Source organism: Dipteris shenzhenensis, chromosome 16, assembly GCF_047967505.1.
Source record: "Dipteris shenzhenensis isolate YYH24624 ecotype China chromosome 16, Dip_SZ_1.0, whole genome shotgun sequence".
Classification (NCBI taxonomy): Eukaryota; Viridiplantae; Streptophyta; class Polypodiopsida; order Gleicheniales; family Dipteridaceae; genus Dipteris; species Dipteris shenzhenensis.
The window spans coordinates 52,201,467-52,226,899 of NC_141611.1; the positions used below are offsets into that span (position 1 = coordinate 52,201,467).

At 43.4% G+C, this 25,433-nt stretch overlaps 1 protein-coding gene across 2 annotated transcripts in view; it reads left to right on the plus strand.

Annotated features, from left to right (window-relative positions):
- DEG2 (DEGP protease 2) overlaps window positions 1–25,433 on the plus strand; it is a 133,016-nt gene that overhangs the window by 78,803 nt on the left and 28,780 nt on the right. The window contains exons 11-14 of one of the 2 annotated variants that reach the window (XM_087386989.1): window positions 13,016–13,115; window positions 21,721–21,803; window positions 23,388–23,447; window positions 23,594–23,697. In XM_087386989.1, coding sequence (XP_087243115.1) covers window positions 13,016–13,115; window positions 21,721–21,803; window positions 23,388–23,447; window positions 23,594–23,697 — 347 coding nt within the window. The remainder of the gene's footprint in view (window positions 1–13,015; window positions 13,116–21,720; window positions 21,804–23,387; window positions 23,448–23,593; window positions 23,698–25,433) is intronic. The other variant, XM_087386990.1, reaches the window with a different exon arrangement.

Below are 25,433 nucleotides of genomic sequence, written 5' to 3' on the forward strand. Positions count from 1 at the left end.
ACATTAATGAGATTATACCTGATTCTTAGCTAGTTTCTAATATCCTTGATGGGTTGCTTGATTCTTATCAAGGCTTTGCGTCTACATTAAGGTCGGTTGCAGGGGGTGATGCCAATCATTTCTCATTTGATCAGCTGGTTGCTTTTCTTCTTCAAGAGGAGCAAAGTCGTGCGAATCACAATGCTTCTATGGCTAGTGATCAAGCCTTTGCTGCCCATCACAAACACTAAGGTAAATGCAAGGGTTCAGCTGAAAAACCCTCTCATTTCCATGCTGATCATTTACATGGTGCCTCTTCTTCAGGGGATAACAAAAAGAAAAAGAGATGTAATTATTGCAGGAAACCTGGGCATGGTATTTCTGAATGCAGAAAGTGCATTGCATCTGAAAAGAAGAAGAGTCTGGTCTTGCAGTATTTGGTTTCTAGTGCAGAAGATTGGCATGAGTCTGCTAATTTTGCACAAGACCAGCATTGGGCTTTCTTGGTTACATGTCAGTATAATCCTAATGTTCATGATGCTTGTATGGCAGTTTGAGATGTTGATGATGGCTGGTTCTTTGATAGTGGTGCTAGCAAGCACATCACTTTCTGGTGGAAGTTATTCAGCTCATTAGAGCATACATCTCAGGGGAACAGTGTCACATGTGCCAATAATGCATCCTATACTGTGAAAGGTATTGGGCAAGTTGCTCTTACTTTTGTCTCTGGTGGTATTGTTACTCTAGAGCATTCAGCTCTCAGCTCACTCTCTTGCTCTCTCTCTCCCCAAAACTCACATTTGGTATCAGAGCAGATCGTGCTCTTGGACCTGCTCTCAGCCCCCAGACTCTAGCGCTCCCTTTGCTTGCCATACCTTCTATCTACTGCAACTCTTCATCCCGAACCTGCTTGCATCTGCCATAAGTGTTGTGTGCGTACCTGCTTGTACTTGCCGTACCGTATGTGCCTGTTGCTTTTGTACCTTCCGTACAATCCTGCCGTACATGCGCTTCCTTCCTGATCGTCATCCATACGTTCGCCGTACCAATGTGCGCATTCCGTACAACACGACTGTAGCACCGTACATCTTCGTCGACTACTTGCATCTTCGTCGCCTTAGAGTCTAAGTTAGCCGTACGTACTTGCGTTGCCCGTACCAGCACACTTGCAATCTCATCGCGGTACAAGTCAGTCGTACGTACTTGCGCTGCCCGTACCAGCACACCTGCAATCTCATCGCGGTACAATTGCTCTGTAGGGAACTCCCGTACAACGTACAGTTCCTGCAGCTAGTCCGTACAGTTGTCGTACAAGGTCGTTCGTACACAGGCATTCAGTACAGTTATACACGCTGTCATCCGTACAGACCGTACCAACAGGCCCGTACATAGATTCAGCGCCATACTGCCCGTACAACGCTGAACTTGCTTCGTGCATCAATTGTTTTCTTTGCAGGGTCTTTTTCAACAAAGGATTCTTTGCAAGGGTCAATTTGCAAGTGTTGAAGAAATTTGGGGCTGCACTTGGAGCAAACATTGCAGACAGATCTGCAGATTTGGTGTGAAATTTAGGGCTTTTGTTCAAAAATTGCAAATTTGGGGCTTTTAGTAAATTTGCCCCTTTCTGGTTGCAATTTCAAGCTCGAAATTTGGGGCTTTCAATTTTGCAGTACAATTTCTTGAAGGAATTTGGGGATTTTGTGATTACATTGCAATTTCGCAGTGAAATTCGGGGCTTTTGCAGACAGAGCGCAATTCTTGCAACATTTGGGACTTTTGATCAATTTGCCCCTTTCTGATTGCAATTTCGGGCCTAAGTCATGAATTTACATGACCCCAAAAACCTTTTTACTTGACCACACACTAGATACCCTTGCTCTGGAGGTCTAGTACAACCACATTGCATTTCATCATTTCCCATTATGTCTCTTCAAAACATACTTTATTACATCAGTCCATCATGCTTGTGAAAGAATAATCCACAAATGCCAAAAGCCCACACCTACCCTAGATGTGTACAACTATGTGCCTACCCACAGCTATATACAGTGCTAAAAGCTTGATACAGGTTTTGTCCTATCATTTAGTCCATCTCCCAGTCTACAGACATTCATGTCTTGCAGACAGGGGTATATAAGATTTGCATTTTATTAGAGATATCCTCATCCATGAGGTCTTCCGGCTTGTCTTGTTTCATCACAGTAGGTCCACAGCTGCCCACACTGGAGATCCTATGAAAGTATTTCTTTAGTGTGAAGCCATTGACTCTATTCTTATGCTGCTGACCATCCAAATCCTCAAGTTGATATGAGCCATTTTTGAATTTCTTCGTCACACGTAGAGGTCCATCCCATTTGGTCACAAATTTCTTCTTGAAGGTGGAATCCAGACTACTGTTGTATCTCAAAACTAGATTACCCTCGGCAATTTTCTTATCCTTGAACTTCCTATTTGCTGCTCTCTTCTGATTCTCCTCTTGAATTAAAGCATAATGTTCCACCGCCTTTTGTTTGTCTAGTTGTGCTTCCTGCAAATCCAATAATCGGTCTTGGGAAGTAGAATTTGAATCCTGATTCATCTTCATTAACATTTGTAATGCAGGAATTTCTACTTGCATGGGTAACAGAGCTTCTTTCCCGTAAACAAGATGAAATGGTGAAAACGGGGTGCCTTCTTTTACTGCAACTCTGTAAGCCCATAAAGCTCAGTGCAAGGCTAGGTCCCACTCCTTCTCATGTGTTCTCATGATCTTTCCCATGATATAAGTATACACACTATTAAATTTTTCATTCATCCCATTACATTGAGGATAATAGGGACTGGCATATCTGTGTTTAAAATCTTCAGCTTACCACATAATAAATCCATCAGTTCACTCCTGAAACCTGGACCTCTTATCAGAAAGCAACTCTAGTGGCACACCAAATCTACCGTAGATATCCTCATACACAAATTTACATACAGATTTCGCATTGACAGCCCGTACTGCTCATGCTTCAGCCCATCTCATCAAGTAATCCACAGCTGTCAATTTCCCCTGGCTGTCATGGGTAAAGGACCGATGGCATCTATTCCCCATTTCTCAAAAATATTATAAGCAAGCATGATATTTCTGAGTTCTGGATGTAAGATCCTCTTACTCATCTGCTGACACTGTAGGCATGACCTGCACCGATGTCTTATGTCTCTCTGGAGGGATGGCCACACATACCCTTCTATAAGTATTTTCCTCAGCATGATTTTGAAAACAAAATGTCCTCCACATACTCCCTTATGATCAGCTTGTAGGATCTGAAAAACTTCTTCATGCCAGGGAATTCTTCTGTGTACTAGATCAGCTCCCTTCATGTAAAGAACATCATCTATCAGACAATAAGAGGTACAGCTTTTAATAAATCTGTATTTTCTTTGTTTCGAAACTTCTTCAGGCACTTTACCAGTTAACAGGAAGCTTTCCTCACAAGCCAATGTCTCCCTTCCTTGGTAAAAGGGCTCTTGCTCTCCTACTGCATCAACATAAGCTGCTGTAATTTCCTGCACAGCATCATGTGCATTTACATTCTTACCTCTTTCAATATGCTGGAGTGTCCAGGCATCCAATTGATTTAACAGTTTCTTCACCACACTTATCCATCTCTTCAAATGAACATGCTTAACCTTCCAGACACCTAAAATTTGCTTCACAACCAACCAAGCATCTCCCTTAATCATGAGTCTCTTAATACCCAAACTAATGCATACTTTCAGACCTTCGAAGAGGGGTGCATATTCAGCTTCATTATTACTGCTGGCTTTGAGCTGAATTCCCATTTTCTTAATCTCCTTTCCTCCAGGATCATACACGACAATTCCTCCTGTACTTTTATGTAAACTCTTTTTATAAGATCCATCAAAGTGTAAAACAAATTCATCCTCTAGTACTTTTTCTTCATTCATGTCAGTGTTCTTCTCGACATCTTCAACTAAAATAGGTCCTTCCTTATAGGTGAGGAGATCAGCCAAGGAAGCTTGGGTAGAGTTCTCAACCAAGAAGGTAAAAGAGTACTCGTGCAACTCTACTATCCATTTAATCATGCTCCTGGAGATGTTTGTAATATTCAACATATGAGGCAGTAGTGAACATGAGGTGAGAACCACAAAAGGGCTGGACAATAGATAAGACCGGAATCTCCTACAGGCATACAAGAGGCTAGCCAGGACCAATTCAGCTGCTGAATACTTCCTCTCTTTACCCTACTGGCATAGTAGACTGGTCTCATATATCTGGAACCCCCTCCCTGCTGCAACATAATAGCACCAATAGCATCTTGTCCTATAGACAGATTCACATAAAAAGTCTTGGAATAATCTGGTGGTTTTACACTTGAAATATGAGTCAAGGATTCCTTAATTGCCTCAAACACCTCTTCACTCTCCGTCGTCCATTTCAGAGGTTCAGATTTTACCACCTGCTGAAGAGGATACAAAATCTGAAATAACATATGAATAAATCTCGACAGACACTTCACCTTTTGGAGAAAGGTATGCAACTGCTTGGTATTCTCAGAAGCGGACAGCATAACTAAAGCTTTCACTTTACCTGGATCTGGCTCAATCCCATTCTCAGATTCAATATGCCCCAATTTAATGCTGGTCCGAGCTAACTGAGTCTTCTAGGGATTTAATTGACCACCATTATTATCATTCTCATAAAATACCTGATCTAGATTGCCATAGTGCTCCCTTCTTCCACTATAGACACAGATGTCATCAATCAACACTTTACAAAATTTATCCAGGAAAGGTGATAGAATCAGATCTGAATTCTCCTGGTAGTGCGAGGGGCCCTTGGTAACTCCAAAAGGCATTTTCCTGTAACAAAAACAGCCCCAGGGGGTGATGAAGGTTGTGTTGATTTGATCTTCTTGGGCTATGGCTATCTAGAAGTACGCTGAATACCCGTCACACAAGCTGTACATTTCATGACCCGCCACTTTATTAAGAATATCATCCAGAAATGGCAGAGGATAGTGGTTTCTCTTTGTCATTGCATTTAGAGGTTTGTAATCGACACAGACTCTCTATTTGTCTACACCTTTTGGCACTATGACCACATGACTTATCCAATCAGAGTGAACTACAGAATAAATTATTCTTGCCTTGAGAAGCTTATCTACCTCTTCCTTCAGCACATCTCTCTGTTCCGGGCTTAATCTCCTTATGTTCTGAAAAACAGGTTTGGCACCTTCCTTCAGCTCAATCCTCAGAGGCTTCCCTTTAAATCCCCTGATCTCCTCATAAGAGGTAGTAAACAGATTGGGGTATTTCTGCAACATCTTCAAATATTCTTCTTTCTTCTCAACATTGAGATCAAGATTCAATGGTTGCTCAATCAACACCTTGGTTGATTCTTGAGAACATTTGGGCTGCATGAAATCATCGATAACCTCAAACCTATCCACCTCTTCCTCACCTAACCCTGCTGCCCCCACAAAATCTACCTGTGAATCCTCATCTACTAGATCCACCAATGCTATTGTTCCTTCATCACTTTCTGAAGTCAACAAGCTCTCATCCTCACTGCTGGTCTCACTTCTCTCTTCCTCTTCACTTAGTGAATCTGAAACTTCAGCCTTGCTTACCATATCGAAATTCAATTTCTTCCCATTCGTATGTACAAAAAAGATTCCTTTCTGCCAATTCTGAATTGCACCTACCTTCCTCAACCACGGCCTTCCAAGAATCAAAGGATAGGCTCCCAACCCCGCATGCATTACATACTCAGGAAGGTCCTCATCAACTAGAGTTACCCCTGCCTTCCTCTTCTTCCACCCGCAAAAGCAAAGACCACTGGTACCCAAGAACCTCATTGAACAACACTTCAATCTGAAAACCCTAAAAATACACACCAAGTACTTCTGGGCCAAGCTCCAAAGATAAAATCATCATATACTTTCAGGTTTGTATCAGAGAAAACAAACTGCAGCAGGAACTCGAGGGATTAGCAGCAATGTGGGCTCGGGTTCAAGAGCACATGCACCAGTATCCAGAGTAGGGATCGTTGACACAGGCACTGAGACAAACCCCCACAGAAAAAAACTAACTGAACATGAACCACATAGACTCGAAGAGAACCAAAAGACTACACAACCCGAAACAGGTAAACTTAGAACTGAACTTTCCCCCAAAACTCAGAAAATAGCCAGCCTCAGAATTCTATGGACCCACAGCCAAAACTCCTAAGCTTCCATCAAGGACAACAGCACATAACTCTTCACATAGTCATAACTGCACCACAGCATCTCCTTCATGTTGTGAAAACGAGCAACACGGCCTCTCTTATCATCACGGAGCATTCAGAATCTATCCACTCCAAATTTGCAGTCGAGATTTACAACCCAGCACCCCAAGACTCCAGCAAAAGCAAACAGTCGGTACTCATCACACAAGCCAAGTTCTTAGGCTCCCAATAAGAGTAAGCAGCTCGTAGCTTGGCATATGATCAAAATAGCACCACAACATCACCTTCCCTATCGCCCAAGGTCCTCCATGTAAAGGTAACTGCCTCAGAATTCTATGGACCCACAGCCAAAACTCCTAAGCTTCCATCAAGGACAACAGCACGTAACTCTTCACATAGTCATAACTGCACCACAGCATCTCCTTCATGTTGTGAAAACGAGCAACACGGCCTCTCTTATCATCACGGAGCATTCAGAATCTATCCACTCCAAATTTGCAGTCGAGATTTACAACCCAGCACCCCAAGACTCCAGCAAAAGCAAACAGTCGGTACTCATCGCACAAGCCAAGTTCTTAGGCTCCCAATAAGAGTAAGCAGCTCGTAGCTTGGCATATGATCAAAATAGCACCACAACATCACCTTCCCTATCGCCCAAGGTCCTCCATGTAAAGGTAACTGCCTCAAAGCTCCTGTACTTTCTGACAAAGCACCTACCTCTCTCTTCTCCTTCACGCCTGCATAGTAGCGACGCCACAGTATCATCTTCTCTGTCATCAAGCCTCAGCATCCATAGCTCTCTTCAAAAAACAGCAGCCTAATCTCTAATCACATGCCCTCCTTAGCATGATGATCCTGGCCCGTATCAAGAACTCCAATCAAAGCAACAGTCGGTGACTCGTTCATCACTTACAAGCCTGTACTCTCCGAACAAGGTTCTAGCTCACGTGCAACTAACGATCAACTATCTTGTATTAGGGACTCCATCATCGCAACCTCTCTCCCCTGGACTTGGTGCACACGATCTCCACAGACAATGTAGTCCAGCCTCTCAAGAGCAGCCATCGTCAACACTTTCAGTAGAGCTTACATACTTCATTCTTCCACCTTTACGTGAAGATAGCCAATAGAGCAGACCTCCCATCATCACACAAGCCATGGGACTTATGGACTCCCGTAGTCGGAGAAGCTCCCATTTCCAGAACCCGTCACCACCTCCCTTCCTCCCTTCCGTCATCTGGTCGTCCAGCCTTCTCTTCAAGGAGCCCTCCCAGTGCAGCGTAGATCCTTCCAGCAAGCATCCCCCCGATCCACTCCACCCGTCAGCCTCTTCTAGATCACTTAAAATTTAAAAAAACCCCCTTCATGACTTGATTTTACATGACCCCAAAAACCTTTTCACTTGACCACACACTGGATACCCTTGCTCTAGAGGTCTGGTACAACCACATTGCATTTCATCATTTCCCATGAAGCCCTTTCAAAACATACTTTATTCTCAAAAAAACTATACATCAGTCCATCATGCTTGTGAAAGAACAATCCACAGATGCCAAAAGCCCACACCTACCCTAGATGTGTATAACTATGTGCCTACCCACAGCTATATACAGTGCTCAAAAACTTGTTACAGGTTTTGTCCTATCAGCGTGTTTTGAAGATCAGCTAGGTATAGTTGCACAAGTCTATGGAGTCAGTGAAGAAGACGAAGCCTGAGGCTTCGATTGTCAAATTCAACGGGAGGAACTTTGCAAGCTGGCAACTCTCCACCAAGCTATGGTTCATGTAGAAGGGTTTATGGGATGTTGTGTCTAGCACGGAGAAGGAGCCGACATCTGGAGAAGCAAAGAAACGAGCTTGGAGGAAGCAGAGTGACAAAGTTATGGGCATGATGGGTCGCGCTCTGGGAGAGGATTATTTCCACCACTTTGAGATGTCAAAGTCTGCTGCAGCGAATTGGACAATTCTCAAGGCACTGTTTGGGGTTAAAATGTGCCATTCAAAGGCAAATTTGAAGCAACAGCTATATGATTTACGTGTGGATGATGGTGAGGATCTGGCCACCTTCTTAAATTGCATGCATGATGGTGAGGATCTAGCCACCTTCTTAAATTGCATGCAATCTATGTTGAAGCAGCTTCGGGATCTTGGTTCGAAGACTCTAGAAGACTATCAGAAAGCAATTCTCTTGAAAACTTTGCCTTCCAGATACTTCAAAACGGCACGATGTCTACGACTAGATGATGTGGCAGATTTCTTCGATTACGTTGGCTTGCTTATGGTTGAGGAAAAGCATGAGGAGAACACATTCGACGATATGCAATGAAGGACAAGCGAGTTCCAACTAAAGATAAGCGTGTTTGTTACTATTGTGAAAAGTCTGGTCAGATAGAGAGATTTTGCAATAAAAAACAAAAGGATGAGGAGGTGAAATGAAGTCAAGCTAGCAGCGCTTGTATTGTTGAAGGACATCCACAACAAAATGAAGTGGTGGGTTTCATCTCTTACGACCTGCCTAATCAAGATTGGGCTTTCTACGCCATGCTATAATTTTGTGATGATGATTGTGAGTTTTTTGGCTACGATGCCAGTGTCTAGCTATGATGCTCGACAATTTTCTTTCAGGCTATGATGCCTAGATATCTCTTGGGACTATGATGTACTTAGTTTGTTGTTTGTCTCCCATTTCGGTCGTGGGACGGTATATTGGGTTTGTTAGCATGGTTTACGCCCTCATGGGATAGCAAGATTAGCTTGAATGAAGAGATTTTGGACTAATTCTTTATTAGCCTTCCCTCTTAGTGCTAGCCTTCATCATGGCTGAGTCTACCCTTCACCTCCGGAGTGCCAACAGGAACTCAGTATGAAGGCTTTGTATAAACAGATGCTCAAGTATGTGTTGGTGTGTGGATTTGTATGTGTGAGAGCATATTTTTATAATATGGTCTACACCCAATGTTGGGTGCTAATGACGTCGGTGGGGATGTCATAGTAGCTAGTCCTTGCTATGCGTGATGGAGTTTATGGTTTTCAACCTTATGAGTGACTATTATGAGATAGAAACTGCACTATGTTGTCTTTTTAAGGGATGAGTTTGGGAATGTTCCTGGATTCATCTAGGTATATAATTGTGTATTGCACTATCATCGAGGATAACTCTTACTCTTTGGCCCTTAATTTTTCCATGCATCCTCATTAAATCATGAGGACCAAAAGTGGGCTGTGACATTGCCAATGATAGGCAGCAGGTAAGGGTGTTGTCCTCATGATAAAGCTCTACCTCAGTGTACTTTTCAGTACCATTAAGCGACGACACCTGCACCACGTGTACTTGTTTTTGTGGAGGTTTATTTAGGGCTTTACCTCCTGCCTATTTATTTTTAGGGCATTTTCAAGCAGCATAAAACATTTGAAGCAAAGATTTTCTTGCTTGGCTTTTTCATAGTCCTCTTTCTTCAAGAGTTGATATTTTTGTGTTTGATGTTTCTTGGGTGGTGCATGAGAAACCTCCTACTTGGAGTGACTCTTTCTTTTTAAATTGAAAAATCTATTGAAGTTAGGAACAGTACCAGTTTGTTCCAAAGTTCTAGCTTTGGATTGTCCCATCATATCATGGTATATTTAGGCATATTTAATTGCTTCTTCAAAGATCTTGGGCGAATTTCTTATCATCTCAACCTTGTACTATTAGGCCTCTCACGAAACCCCTTAACCTCTAGAATTTGTCGATTCCTTTCAACTCAAGGACTGCCTTCCTATAGCTCGCTATGTCTTGGACTAAAGTGTTTCGACCCATGCTACAATTGTCCCAAGCCTCGCAAGCTCCTCTAGCTCATTTTCAGGTTAAAACTCCTTTAGGAAGCTTGTTCAATATCATCCCAATACCTAGGAATCATATTATTTTCCCTGAGGCTTATCCACCATGTATAAGCCTTATTTCCAAGGGAAAGACTCGCTTTGATGATGACTTGATTTTCAGGAGGGGTGGTCGTGAGTCAATGGAAGTCTTGCCATTTTTGCAAGAATGTATTTATCACGTCCTTGTCATGAGTCAATTGGTGGCCTTAAGTTGTTAAGAATGTTAGAGGTTTCTTTAAGTCGAGAGGTGGTCCTCTCAACTTGACTAGGAGGAGTCGGTGATAGCGCCATAGGAGTTACCGACAAGAATCAAATAACTTAGATAGGGCTCCAGTCAGGCTTTTAATGTATCATTAATCAACCCTAACTGCTTGTCTATATTTCGTGTTCTAGTTTCCATAATACCATAATCAACATCCTCCATTTCCATACTATCCTCTTGAATTTCATTATGAGCTTCCTCATGTGTTTCCTCTTCAAAAATAGCTTTTCCCTTTCTAGCTCTTTCCTTTTTGTCCCTGATTGTTTCATCTTTTTCATGAGTAGTCATTTAAAATGCGACTTTTTCAAAGTTCATGAAGCGAAAAGCTTTATATTAAAGAGAAAAATGAGATGCCCACTTCGTTGGTATTTGTTCAAGGTCTTGGAATTGGGATTCGAACCCAATTTGCTCTCTTCACGACTATCTTTTGATTCCGTTCTTGCTTTCCTCAAACTCAATCTCCAAAATCCTGCTTTTCGATCCCTTTTCTTAATTATGGCAAGGCTAATTATTGGAAGAGGGAGGAGGTCCTTGGGAATAGTTAGAACTAGAGGATGCTTGGAAGAGGGAGGAGGGCCTTTGGAATAGTTAGAAAAAGAGATGGCTAAAAATTCATCTGCTGACGTGGCTTTTTATTAAGGTGCTTGAATCTTTAGCGGACGTGGCTTCCTCTCTTCTTCTCTCTGGAATTCGACATGAAGGTCGTGACTCTCCGTATGCAGATTGTCTCTGCCGTCAGGGCTGGTTTATAGGATTTCTCTCAACAGAATGGCAGAGCAATCACACCAGACTCTATTTGATCTGCGCAGGTCGACGAGCTCTGCTCTTTGTTCTGTCTTCTGCTCTTGCTGGAAGAGAAACATGCGCCCCTCGTTGTCTACCGAACAGTCACATATAAGAGTCCAGCAAAGAAATTGGCCCCTGTTGTGCTCACACCAGAAAAACTGTCAATTCATGTGCACCAGACCGAACTTTCCACTCCTTGTGTCACGAAATCTGATGGTTTGTTTATAGTCTGCTGCTGTTGCGAATCTTGCAACATGCTGTGGCAAATAATACACTTTTTGAATCTGCCAGTGGAGGAAACGGGTCGCGTAATCAGGTCTGTCAAAGAGACTATCCAAGGACTTAGATCCGTGAAGGATCGTGGCTTCATATTGAGGCGTCTATCGTGGCAGCTTGCTGCAAAAAATCCCGTGAGACAACTATCTTGAAGAAGCACTACTCGTGGGTTTGGAATCTCTGCTGTGCACTTCGGAATCTCTGATGTGCTATTAGGACACAGAAGCTTCTACTATTCTACTGCATCCTTCACATAAGTCTCCTGAGACCCATTCTGGCTGCGCCTTCCCACTCATTTTCTCCCACAACTAGCTGCGAGCTCTGATACCAGTGAAACAAAAATGGAGGGCTTTCCTTTCTTTAACCACCCAGCCACGGTTTCAAGGGTGCTTCTCTTCCTCGACAGGAAAACCCCGTGACTTTTTTCTCTCTACACTTTCTTCCAAGATGAGCTCTCTCCTTAAAAATCTCCCCTAAACCTAACCCTTGCCAAGTGGCTCTTAGCTTGGTGCCATGTGTCCCAAAGGAACCTTACCCTTTAAGCCCTCTCATGGACTCCCCTTTGCACCTCTCATTAATGCCCAAGCCTAGGTATGAACCTAGACCCAAGCCTTCGAAGCCACACCAAAGTGCATTTGTTGTCGAGCCCTCTAGTTTCCCACCTCTTCATAACCAAGCCTCTAGCTTCTGTGAATATGGTTGACATAACAGGAAGAGGGGGGGGCGGGTTGAGAGGAGGGGGGGAGGAGGAGGGGGGCGGGCTGACAGAACGGGCGGGGAGGGGAGAGTGAGAGGCAGGGGAGGGGGATGGGCTGAGGGAGGGGAGAGGTGGGGGACGGGGGCAGGGGAGAGGAAAGAGAGGGGCTGAGGGGAGGGGAGGGGGAGGGGGTGAGGAAGGGGCAGCAAGGAGGTCAGGGAGGAGCAACAGCTCCAGGATTGGGCGCTGAAAACAAAGGGTACATAATTTTTTTTGTCAAGATTTAAACTTCTGTAAACTCATGTAAAATGACATTTATAAGTGGAAAATCATACATGCTTTGACTTGTATCAACTTTTGACTTACTCCTTTGCAATGGTTTTGTGATAGCTTGAATTATGACGAATCTAAGTAAAGGCACAATGCTTGTCTAAATGTATAACAACAATCTTGATCTATAAGAGAGATGAGTTGTTTGATTAGTGATCTTGCTTTAACCTATGTTGACGAACTCTCAGTAGAATTTGCAACATTCTAGTGGTCTTTGCATTTTGTATATCGAGTATTTTTTCCTTTGGGAACTCTTTATAATATGTTTATTGTGTTTTGAATGTTATATCAATGCATTTCGCTGGCATTTAATATTTTGGTGATGCTGACAAGCCAAGGATTGTGTCCCTTGTCATCCAAGTTAAGGGGCTCTTCTAATTTCTGTCGTGTCCTAGATTTTAAGAATGTCATTGGTCATTTTTCATTTAGTCTGCATGCATTGCTGCAAAATAGCCTTCATTTTGGCTGCTTATTTGTTTTTATGAATACTCATAATATATGATGATGGTGATATTTTTCATTTTTTCTTGTTTTGTCAGTATTTTGGTCTTGTTGATTTACAAAAATCTTATGTGGCAATGTCATTTGTTTTCCTTTGTACATGCAGACCTTTTCTCACAGTTCTGCTGAGAATATTGGTTATGTCATTCCAACCACTGTTATATCTCACTTTCTAAAGGACTATGACATGCACGGGAGATACACAGGTCTTTCCTGAACTAATTTGGGATTGCTTATATGATTTTTATTATTGCAAGAATTTGATTGCCAGAAATAACAACGGCGACCAATTGCTGTTAATGATACCTATCTTTGCCCTACATGTGGCTTATCACATTGGATTTGTCCTTTCTTTCCTAATATTTTTAATATTCTACTCTATAAGACAGAAAGGAATAAAAACTGATGCTATTTTGTGTACATACACATAGAAGAAAGAGGGGTCGGTCAAAGGTTGTAGACGTTTATAGGTCTTAAAGACTAAAGCCTAAGAGAACGAAAAAGGTGTCTTGAAAAGACCAACATGTTCTGTGAGAAGGCATGGTGTGCAATCCCTCAAGGAGGAGCCTAAGTGCTTCTCTTGAGAAGGCTTACTACAACAAAAAGTTTTGCCCATATACTGAAGGTCCATAAGATCTGGGCTGTGCCTAGAAGTGTCAAAAGGTGGACAGCTATCAATAAAGATAGTGCTCCCTCAGTCACTTGGATCCCACTTTGCTTTGTGCCCTTCTCAGTATGAGATTGTGGAGAGGGGACTGGCCTTAGCCCACCTGTAGCGCTCTCACCCATCACTCAGCTCGCTCCTTCCTGCCTTGCCATTGCCCCTACAGTCAGTATGGGCACCATACTGTTGCACAGCAGCCGTATAACCCCTGCTATCACTTTCTGTTGAACCCCACCTTTTGTCCACCCTCCCATGCTAATGTTCCACCTTGTTCTTACCTGACTCAGGGAGAAACAATGCGACGCTGCAGAGGTAGTGACACAAAACCACACACGACATGATAGTGACAAGAGTATGCACAATCGAGGTCCGATCTATTTCATCTCTCCTGAGAGGAGACCGGCAGATTCACTCTTGACATAGCCCATCGGATAGAGAGGTCCAGCACACAGTGTCCACCACCACAATGAGAGATGGCTCAGCAGATGCAAATCCGGGACATCTTTGCAGCCTATCGAACAGCCACCACAGGTCTTAATTTTCAGTATGTGTTTTGAGTTTGAGCTCTTGAGCTCTTTAGCTTAGCATAGCACTCAGCAAGGGCCTTGGCGCACCCTTTGCTTTCAGCCCACAGAGACTTGTATGAGTTTTCCTCTTGATGTACTTTGTCTTATAGGCCTTTTGAGGATATTAATCTTTCTTTCACTCACTCTCTCTGCATTTTTTGCATTTTGCATTGGTGTGGATGCTGGTTTAGTAGCTCCACTACCACAGCTCGTTTGTACCAGGTTTTTCACAGTCTCATAGACCCATCGGTCTTATGAAGACTTTAATAAACTTTCCTTTCCTTTCCTCTCTCACTCCTCTCTCCCCCAGGTCTTGTAAGACAAGTCTACCACACTCATAACAATCAATGGAAGCTAGGTCGCATCCTCTCTCATTCTGACATGACTATGTAGCACACAACACTTATCATTTGCATTCTGCGTTGGAGTGGATGCTCTTTTAGTAGCTCCACCCATACAGATTGCTTGTATCAGGATTTTTCACAGTCTCATAGATCCATGGGTCTTTTCAAGACTTTAATAAACTCTCTCTCTCTCTCTCTCTCTCTCTCTCTCTCTCTTTTTGCATCACTTCTTACTATAGATCCGGGCACACAGGCTATAGATGATGCCAGAGAGGTTATTTGGCAGTGTATCCCTGTACTGGTGAAGCATGAGATGTATGTTTCTCTGGATGCATCTTTCACCAATGCAGAATTCAAGACTGCATTACTTGCCCTTCACAAGGGCAAGTGCCTAGGTTTGGATGGACTTGCCCCTTCCTTTTTTATTACTTTTTGGGAGCAGATTGATGATCACATTACATCAGCTCTGCAGGGCGTGTGAGACTCTGGTGAGATGCCGGACTCACTTACAGATGGTTTCATTCATCTCATGCCAAAGGGGGGTAATAGGAATCTAGTGTCTCAATGGAGACCCATCACTCTATTGGGCACTTTTTACAAGATTCTGGCGAAAGCCATCAATCTGCGACTACAGGTTTTTCTCTCAGATTTGATTCATGACACGCAGACAGGGTTTGTGCATGGCAGAAGTATTTTATATAATATTTTCTGATTTTGGGAGGCCTCATAATGGGCCATGCAGAGCCGCCAGAGATTGAACAGTCTACTCTTGGACTTTGAGAAAGCTTATGACAGAGTAGACTGGGATTTTTTAGAGGGTACTCTATCTTGCTTTGGTTTTTCAGATGTATGGATTAGAGGAGTATCCTCTCTCTACAGATCAGCCCATAGATGGTGCTCATTGGAGGGGTAAGAGGGAACAGATTTCAGATTTCCAGATCAGTCCACGAGGGATGTCCTCTTGCCCCTTTTCTTTTTCTGTTTGTGGCGGAAGCTATGAGTATCTACCTTAGATATCAAGCTGATATTTATGGGCTGAGGCTTCCTATCCGCTAGGAAGAGGAGCTCCTGGATAGTGAGTTGGCAAATGACACGGCTGTTTTTTTGGATGCCACCCCCAAGACACTCACTTCCTTCCAAATAGCCTTGGATTTATTTTGCACGGCTATAGGTGCACACATTAATTGGTATAAATCCAATGGTTTTGGGATTTGCAATGCTGACACCCCGGATTGGGGTAATGATATTGGCTTCACTTGGGTACAGAGGGGCGTCTCCGTCAAATATTTGGGCTGCCAAGTTGGGGTGGGCATCACTCCCTCACAACAGTTTGCTCCGGTGTTGGAGAGCATCAGAAGAAAGCTCCTTTTCTGGAGCTCAGCCAAACTTGACTTGGCTTCTAGGGTGGTGGTGGTTAACCAGGTTCTTCTAGCCACAGCATGGTTTGTATGCTTTTGTTGATGCCACTCTAGGGATTGTATCACTCAGCTTAAGAGGCGCGTACGAAACTTTTTATGGAGTGGTCTAGATGGCACAACTGATGTTACAGCCAAGGTGGCTTGGGAGACCTTGATTCTTCCTACAAGAGAAGGGGGTTTGAATATCATCGACCCGGATCTACAGTGCAGAGCCTTACTTTGCAAGGTCGTTGTGAGAGGACTTATGCGAGGGCAAGAGCCTTGGAAGGTTTTCTTTATCAGATGCATACAGTCTCGCACGCCCACTTCAGGAGAGGATTGGTCATACAGTACCAGATGGGTTTTAACAACAACCCACCTCAGATCTCCCTCTTCCCCTCTTATGGTTGCTATCCTCACTTCGCAGGATTCCCCCATCAACCCGTGAAGAGATTGAAAGACAGCCTATCATGTGGAATGACAGTATTTTGGATGAGCATGGCAGACCACTTGGAGCTTCATCTTACATGCAGTGACCAAGATGGGAGAGGGGCCCTGCATCTACCGTGGGAGCATGGAAAGCATTCAGGAAGCTTCCTGCAGATAGGCCGGCCCAGATGGTTCTTAATCTCAGAGGAAGTGCAAGGAGAGTCCAACAGATTGATGCAGCCTTGCCCTTGGGTGGATACAAATGGCATGCGTATTACTTGCTCCACCTAGATGGGAGCATTTTCTAGATTGGGAGTTCCTTTACAGGTGATTGCTTTTCACGACACACACGAGGATGCCTTGGTCTTTGATGTTTCTTTGGGGGGCAAGCTGTCCAGATCCACAAACGATATCTTGTTGGAGGTACGTTTCAGCCAGTTAGGATAGTGGGCTTCATGGAGCATGGCTCTCTTTCTCAGTGATACTTGGATCCTGACTCGCTTCTCATCACCCTAGGTTCATGGAGGCTGTGGCTCTATGGAGGTGTCCCAATTAAGTTTTTGCAGTGGGACCCTAGGGAATGGGAATGGATAGATGAAGGGCACCAAGAGAAGGGTATCCTCTTCTTTCGTTACACGATCAGTAATGCCAGGAAATTCCAGCTCAGCTGTAGGGGTTGGAGGCCTACTAGAGCTCCTCATTGGGAGAACTTTCAGATTTCTACTGACTTGCAGAAATGTTTTTGGCAGAGGCTCTGGAAATCCCACCGGAATAGAAAAATCACTCTCTTCTTTTGGCTTTCTATTCATGGTGGGATAGCAGTGAACCATTTCGGAGCTGACCCTTCTTGCTCTTGTTGCCTTTCTGCTTCAGAGACAATACAGCACTGCCTTTGGGATTGCAGACAGGCAAGCATCATATGGAAGGGGATGGCAAGACTTTTCAGCACTTTTATTCGCCTACCTTTCTATATGACCTGGGGATCAGTGGCTTGGCTCACTCTTTCAGGGCCCCAGGTATTCTTTGAGAGACTTGACTCCTCTCGGGCTCTTCACATCCGACGACACCTTGTGGAGTCGTGCTCTCTTGAGGATGTTCGGCCACTCTCTTCAGGGCTGCTCATTCCTCGGTTGACTCTCCATGGGAGGTCTTAGCTAGCATTGCAGCATGGCACATTTGGAGAGCCAGATGCACTGAGGCTTTGGAGGGTTCTCAGGTTCACCCTTCTCAGATCTTGGCCAGTACTTGGACAGATACGGTACACACTCTGATGGCCATTTGGGCAACCATGGAGGGATCATCTCGAGCAGCCTCCTCCAGGAGAGTTACTTTTCTCAGAGATTGGAGAGACTCTCCCTTCTTTGCTGAGACTTCTATAGGGTTGAGTTGGCATTTTCAGCCTCAGCCTTGGTTTCTTTTTACCTCATTTCTCTGAGGTGTTTTTATTACATGCTTAGCATGTTGTATTTCCGCAAAAATCTTGCTCCAGTGAGTTTCTTTCTTACTAAATAGAAGTCTCCTTTTTGCAAAAAAAAAAAAAGAAGTCACTCCAGCTGACCCTGTACATGCACAGCAGCAAGAAAAGATCCAAGAAAATTAAGAAACAATAGGAAAAGATCTTTAGGAGGTCACACACTCAGCAAATACCTTATATTGAAGGCTACGGACGCACCCAGGCTCTAGCTGCTGGCAGACATACAAAATGTGAAGAGACAACAGCATGGAAGGCATGGAAGACAAGGGAGAAAATAGAGGAAAACAATACAAGCAGCAAGCACAATATCCCTGGCAGGTAAGTGGGAGCAAAGGGAAATTTATTAGATTCAAAAACAGCCTATTAGTTTTGCAGAATTATTTGACACAATGCCTACATGAGGGTTTGTGGAAGGCACATGGGGGAAACAAGCACTGGAAGCTGCCATAAATACCTACACAGGAGGAGGGCCACCCAAAGGTTTAAGGTTGATAGTCTGGGAAGCCACCATTGTGGCTTTGCTCAATGAAAAAGCATATGTAGATAAAGTATTGGCTATGGTCAAGAAGCAAGCTGGACGGAGGCAATAGGAATGCCAAAAGGATGAGTGGGAGAAGGAAAGAGTAGCATGGGAATTAGAGAAAACCAGCCTTTAAGACCAAACGCAAGCTATGGGAATCGAACTACAGCAGCTGAGAGATGCACAAGGAGCTCCGGAAGGAGCATACAAGGGTACTTTCCAAAAAACTCCAATCTACTCTATCATAAGCCTTTTCGCAATCCGAGAGTAGAATGGCAAGACACTGGCCACTCTGCATAGCCCAATGTGAAGCCTCTCAAAAAGAGAAATATTGTAAAAAATGCTTCTGCCATGTATGAAGCTGGTCTGCGCATGGTGAATAAGATTTGGAAGAAAGAGCTGCAAAGGTTTGGCCAAAATCTTATAACAGTTCCCAACGTATGGTGGGTCTCCATTGGGAGAAGAAATTTTTGCAAGATTCCTCTGGGATAAGGTGAATGAGACCCTCTGTGAATCAACCTGTATGCGAAGCCTCGGTGGCCTCTCGTCCAAGGCCATGCATGGGGCGTCTTTGGCTGAATTTTGAGAGGGATCAATGGCATTACTAGCTGTAACCAAAACTAGTATATCAATCACCCTAACTGGTGTGGGGTCCAAGACAAGAGAGGAGTTCTCCTAATATGAAGGTCATGGAGCTGCACCTTTAACCGCCGCCCAACAAGGGGCAGCAGGCTGGATGCGTTGATGGTCCTGGACATACTGTTAGTGTCAGATGTGCTGCAAATACTAGTCAAGTGGCTTGTGTAGCTGATGCAAGACGAGCAAGAGGTGCCAAAGGATTAGTACAAGGAGGAGGTGCACTAGAATACCTCTTGGGTCTTTTCTTCGTCCTTGGGCAATCTCTAGCAAAATGCCAAAAGGTCCAAGTATTTGAACTAGTGCTGAAAAGGATACTCCAAATTGGGGGAGCTTTGTCTAGGTTCTTAGAGACACCTCCACCAGATATTTGGGCTTTCATGTTGGTATTGATGTGTTTCTTGCTTAGGAGTTTGCTCGTGTGTTGGAGAGTATACGAAGGAAGCTAGCCTATTAGAGTACAGTTAGGATTTGTTTCGAAGAAAACTTGTGCTCAAGCACGTATTGTTCACGACCATGTGGTATGTGGCTTCCTTTAGGTTTTTTCATGCTAACCAAATCAGACAGGTGAGGGAATTGCTCAGGAGTTGTGTGTGGAGTGGTGGGAATGGTTCAATGGACACTAGAGCGTTATCAGATAATATCACCCTTCCTAGAGCACAGGGATGTCCGGGATCCTTGATCTTGAGCTACAGAGCATAGCCCTCTTGGTTAAGCTTCTAGTGAGAGGCTTGACTCCAAGGGATTCGCCATGGAAGCAATTTTTGCTACATGCTATTCTTCGGTGTACACCTAGGAAAGCTGGTCAGTGGCCAAAAAGTGTCTGTTGGATTTTCTTTGTAGATCATCATACTCGGCCTACTTCGCCGTTACTGAGAAGGTTGGGATTATTTCCCTCTGACACTCATGTGTGCAATTCCATTCACAAGAGAGGAGATAGCTAAACGGCCAATTTTCCACGACACCCTAGTATAATATCAAGGTGTTACGAGCATAAATCTAGAGAGGAGATAGCAAGACAGCCACTTTTCCACAATACCTTGGTACAATATCAAGGTGTTACCCTTGGCAGTGAGTGCAGATCCAGACTGGCACGATGGCATGCCGGAGGACTGACTTGCATTGGTGCTAGGTTTGGGGGAGGTCAAGTGATCACGAGGAGACTATTACATATATATGGACCTCTCTCATAGGTTGCTACCACTAGGTTGTGAGAGCCATCCCTCAGCCGTGGAGAGAGATTCTCATTGAGCCTCAGTAGGATCCTCATCTTATATTCAATTGATCTGGATGCTTTAGTGATCTTGGCTGTGAGAGTGAGGCCAACAACTTTCTTATATTATTCTGCAAATCTTCTCATAGACTTACACGTACGCATCCGATGAATACTAGCAGAGGATCAGAGTTAATGGATGTCTAGGGAAGCTATGGTCAATAGACCTCTCCTCTCCTAGTTACCTGTCACAGAGGAGTCGAGATGGGGACTTAGAATATTTCAAGGAAGACCCATAGCAGAGTTAGACTAGGATCTTTGGGAGTGGTCATGGGCAGCTCCCACTGCTTCAGATCCTTTGGCCTTTCTGGCAGGCACATGGGATTACTGAGCAGCTCATGTCAAGGTTTTGGACTCACTTTTGGGGGAATAGTAGAGCCAAGAAAATTTCATATTTTCTCTTGCTTACCATTCATAGGGGCATTCCAGTGGACTCGTGGCTACACAGATGGGCAAACAACCTCCTTTTATGAGATGCCAGCTTGCATGGGAATCCTGCAAGCATTGCTTGTGGAGTTATCACATAGCCATGGTGATTTGGACCATAATTTTTAGATTGTTCTCTTATAGTACATCCAAGCCAGTCGTGAGGACATGGGGAGCAACTATTTGGAGCAGAGGGTCTGATTCCTTTGCTTTATATTAGTCCGAGGCTGGGGACCATGCTTTCTTCATGCAACACCATCTGCGATGTGGTCCTAAAGATCTTAGCATCATGGATCCCGCAGGATTTGTTTTTTATTCGTATTCCCAGCTTAGGATACCTTGCCTTCTTCAGTGGCAGGTTCGTGGTTTCAGCATCACATTGCAGCAGATCTGGTGTTTGAGATGTGCAGATGTTTTAGGCAGAAATCCATCCACTGCAGGCTTCTATTTGGGCAGATCTTATTTTCACCATCAGGAGTCAATGGGGGAGATGTGTTGGGTTCTCTGCAGTGGTGCAGGCTAGGTTGATCTCATTCATGAAGACCTGGGTTTGCTCTCTGACACACTTCAGATGTCATGGCACTATAGACCACCCCCTTGGCTTTTTTTTCATATTGTAGAGGCTAGCCGCTAGGGATAGAATTCTTACTCTCCCACCTTTTGTTTGAATGGTATAGATTACTAGATTTTAGAATGAAAACAAGAAGATCATGCTAGGAGTTCAGGACTGGGCTTCTCTAGAGAGTGGTTGGGCAGCAGGACTTGCATCCTTTTTATTTTAGTAGAGTTGCCATCCTCCAAATTTTGGTTCATGAATCGATTTCTACTTTGAGCTGGAGGATTAGACAGGAACTTTGCAATGCATACTCTGTACCGGCTTCTTTGGTTCTAGTTTTTTTGGCTGAATGAAATGGTCACCACAAATCCTGTCCCCTTTTAAGATTGCAGCACTTCAATGTAGAGAAAGCATTGTCTTTTTTCTGTATGATGGACTTATATTCCAGATATGATGATTTGTCCGAGTAGGATCTGGTTCTATTATCAGAAATATAAGCTGATGATTGTATCTGTAATGGATCCAGGATTCCCATCTTTGGGAGTGTGGCTACAAAAATTAGAAAGCCCAGACCTGAGAGCTTCATTGAAGATGAAGCCGAGACAGAAGGTAATCTGGTTTCCTATTTTTTTAAATGGTGTGAAAGAGTGTCATTTTACCGAGATTAGGATCGGGTGAAATATTCTCAATTAAAGTGCTAGGTTTCCGTGGAACTTCAGAACTGATTGCTTAAAATGCTAGTTTTTTTTTTGCAAACTGACCTAATAGCAACAAGTAGTATAGATTGTTCCGTGCTATTGCATGAGATTGTTGGTATTTGGACATCATGGAGGATTGTACAAAAAATCACCTGCTAGGTAGCAAACAGCATTTGACTGCAAACTTCTAATGTGCAGTGGGTTGAACCTTATAGCTAGGCTTTTGTTTTGTAGGCACAACTGAGTTCGGCTTCTTGTGAGCAAGTAATTATTTTTTCATTTTGCAAAGTTTTCAGAATTTGACCTTCTAGCTCATAAAGCAGTGTTTCAGCAAATCAATTACTGGGGCTGATGGTGATAATTCAATGCTGCCCCCCTCCTCCCCCCTCCCCCCTCTGCTAACACATATGTTTACATATTTTGAGTTTCATGTGCAATGGGGCGAGTAAATGTAACAGCAATGGAAAGACAGACGTGTTAGGAAAAGAGTGAAAAAGATCGGCTCACAAAAGTGTGCTCTGCACACAGTGAATTAAAAGTTTTAAAATTGAGTTTTTTGTGATAAGAGGAGAAACCATTATAGGGCGCCTTGGCCCTGAGACGTAATGATACTTTGAAACCTTGCAAGGCATGATGACATGGTATCCAAGAGGGCATATGAGTAGCGTTAAAGTTCTAGTTTAGATTTAATTAATGCATTTGGGGCATCCAAATGCATCGATGATGAAGAGGATGGAGGATGGAGGATGGAATTGCAATTGCATTCCCAAATTATATGATACTTTTTAGACAGCGTTAGTTCAAAGCAGTACCTTTGGTGTTAGCCGTAACATATGATGCTTTCTTGACAGTGCGAGTCCAAAGCACTACCTTTGGGTTTGCTTCCACACCAGAAATGGGGAGAGGTATTCATAATGTATTAGAAAATGAATGATTATAACAAGGCGAGGAACTTTTGTGATTCATGTTCATTTAGTCATCATGAATTTTTTATGCAAATCAGATCCTTATATAGACATGGCAACGTTCAGTTGTCCATGAAACTCATGATTGTGTGAACTTAACTCATCTTCTTGGATACCAACTCTGCTTTTGTAAGGGTCATTGTTGAATGCTTTTTCTTTAATGAATGCTAAGAATATCTTATTAAAGAATGCAAAGAATATCTTGTGAAGGTGTGGTGATAGCACTTATAGAAAGCATCCTATTTGTGGTAGTCCCAAATATGTACGAATATCACTTGCAATCATACAAGGCGTTAATGCATAGAGACCGTGAGAGATGCCTATGATTGTGTTCTAATGTAATTCATGAATATCACGGTTTGGCACTTTTGCCAAGTGTAACGTGTTGATATTGCGCAATATACCATACTGCTTTGAGTATATAGAGTTGTAAAGCGTGTGTATCCTTGAAAGCATGCATCCTCTTTGTTGGATATTGTTTTCAATTGTGAGATTTACATTTGTTATTGTTTGAATTGTAAATGTAAAAGCAGGGTGTTCTAGTTCGAAAGGTTGAACCAACGTCAGCCTGCAAAAATTTCGTAAAGGAGGTTAGTGTAAGGGTATTTAAAGCTACTTCCTTTCATAGCTTATCATTGTTATTTGAAGTGCCTTGGAGGAACAGTCGAGGTGGGTGATGCATATAATGATGTGTATTGAGATTTGCACACTAACACCTGTTTGTATGTGCTTAAAGGGAGATGTAATCCTGAGCTTTGATGGGATTCACATTTCAAATGAATCAACTGTACCTTTCAGGCCAGGGGAACGGATTGCATTCAATTATCTTGTTAGTCAAAAGTAAGTATAACATCAAGCCTTTACTATGCTCTCTTTTTCAGTACTTTGATGTTTGGAAAAAGATTGGTAAGAATAATAGCTAGTTAAATTTGTAAAGCATACATGAGGAACGCTCATTAGTAACCTGTAAGAGTTTGTTTCTAGTAAAGAACTTGTGCAATAAAGCTGAGTTGCATGAATAATTTCAATTTGCAAATGTCCAACTATGGAAACAATTTTGAAATGGTATGGAAAGACTTGTGCAAGGCTAGGCTAAGTAGAGTTCAAGTGTAGAGACATATGAACTCACAGAGGGACATAAAGTTGGCATTTAACTTGTAGTCGTCATTGCAATCCTTAAAAAACAGAATTTCCAATAGAGATTACAATTCATGGTTGTCAACATATGATCTTCTAGCGGTGTCAATACAAATGCATGTATGTTCTCCTAGCACACGTAAATGAATGGCGTTAATACAAATGCATGCTTCCACTCATCAATAGATTAATGTTTATTGCCGGACTACAAATGGTCATTAGATGGTAATGATGGATATTGGAGCTCGTGGCCTTCACCCCTTGCTTGGAATTGGGAGCATGGTTTATTGAGGCGGGGTCACGGCTGCTGACATGTGTAATTTGGTGGGAAGTAATCCATAAGCAAAGGTGTCCCCTTGGGGACCTCATATATATTGGCCCATCAACACCTCTTTCTCTAATCTCTCCCAAGACCTCTTGCACGAGAGATAGAGCTCTGCATAGCGATTGGGCCCCCCGCACTCGGCGGATCTATTCACACATGGCAGCATACCAACATGGTATCAGAGCGCAAGATGAGACCTTCGGGCTGTGCGTGACTGTTCAACACATGGTTGTAGCGTGAGCAACACGTGGCAGTTGTGGACTATCGTGGCAAATTGTCGCAATCCGTGTAGTGACATGATTTGATGTTATGGTGGCGGCGGCGGCTCTTGATGACTCCAAGATGCGTGTGTACCTCCTGTGGGCTTTGGCGGCGGCTACTCTTGGCATTTAGTGGGCTGCCCTTTGTTTGATTGGTCCGGTCATGACCAGGTTTGGTCAATCCCACATGTGTTTGCCTTGGGGTTTGTCCACAGGGGGGGAAAGGCGGTGGTGGTCTTCATCGCGGCTGCTGCTGACATGTGTAATTTGGTGGTAACTAATCCCATAAGCAAAGGTGTCCTCTTGGGCGCATTGGATATATTGGCCCATTAACCTCTCTCTCTCTCTCATTCCTCCCGGGAGCTTTTGGGAAGAGGGGGAGAGAGAGCTTTGTGTGGCAATGGGGTGGGGATCGTGACCCCTCACCTAGTGCATGCATTCGACATGTGGCAGCCTCTGTTCGGCTACCAACAATGGACACAATTTCCAATCAATACACAGAAGGGAGTTTCCTAGGTTTTATGGAGTTACTCTTCCCACTCTACCCCCAACACCTCCCCCTTCCTTAACTTCTTTGTCACTAAATACAAAAGACCAAGATAAAATCCTATAAAAATCTCTTATGGAAATCATGCATAAAGGAGGTGAGATTGTCATACCAATCCATAGAGTGAAAATGCAATGAAGGCCTTATGATGGTATATGTCAAGGATAGTCCATGGTCACACTTTTTCATGACAGAAGCTCTGCTGGCTAGTGCAGCGTGTTAAATTGAATTTGGCACCCATGGCCACAAGAATATGCACGTCAACATATTGACTAGGAATAGATCCTAATACATGAAGCCACTTTGT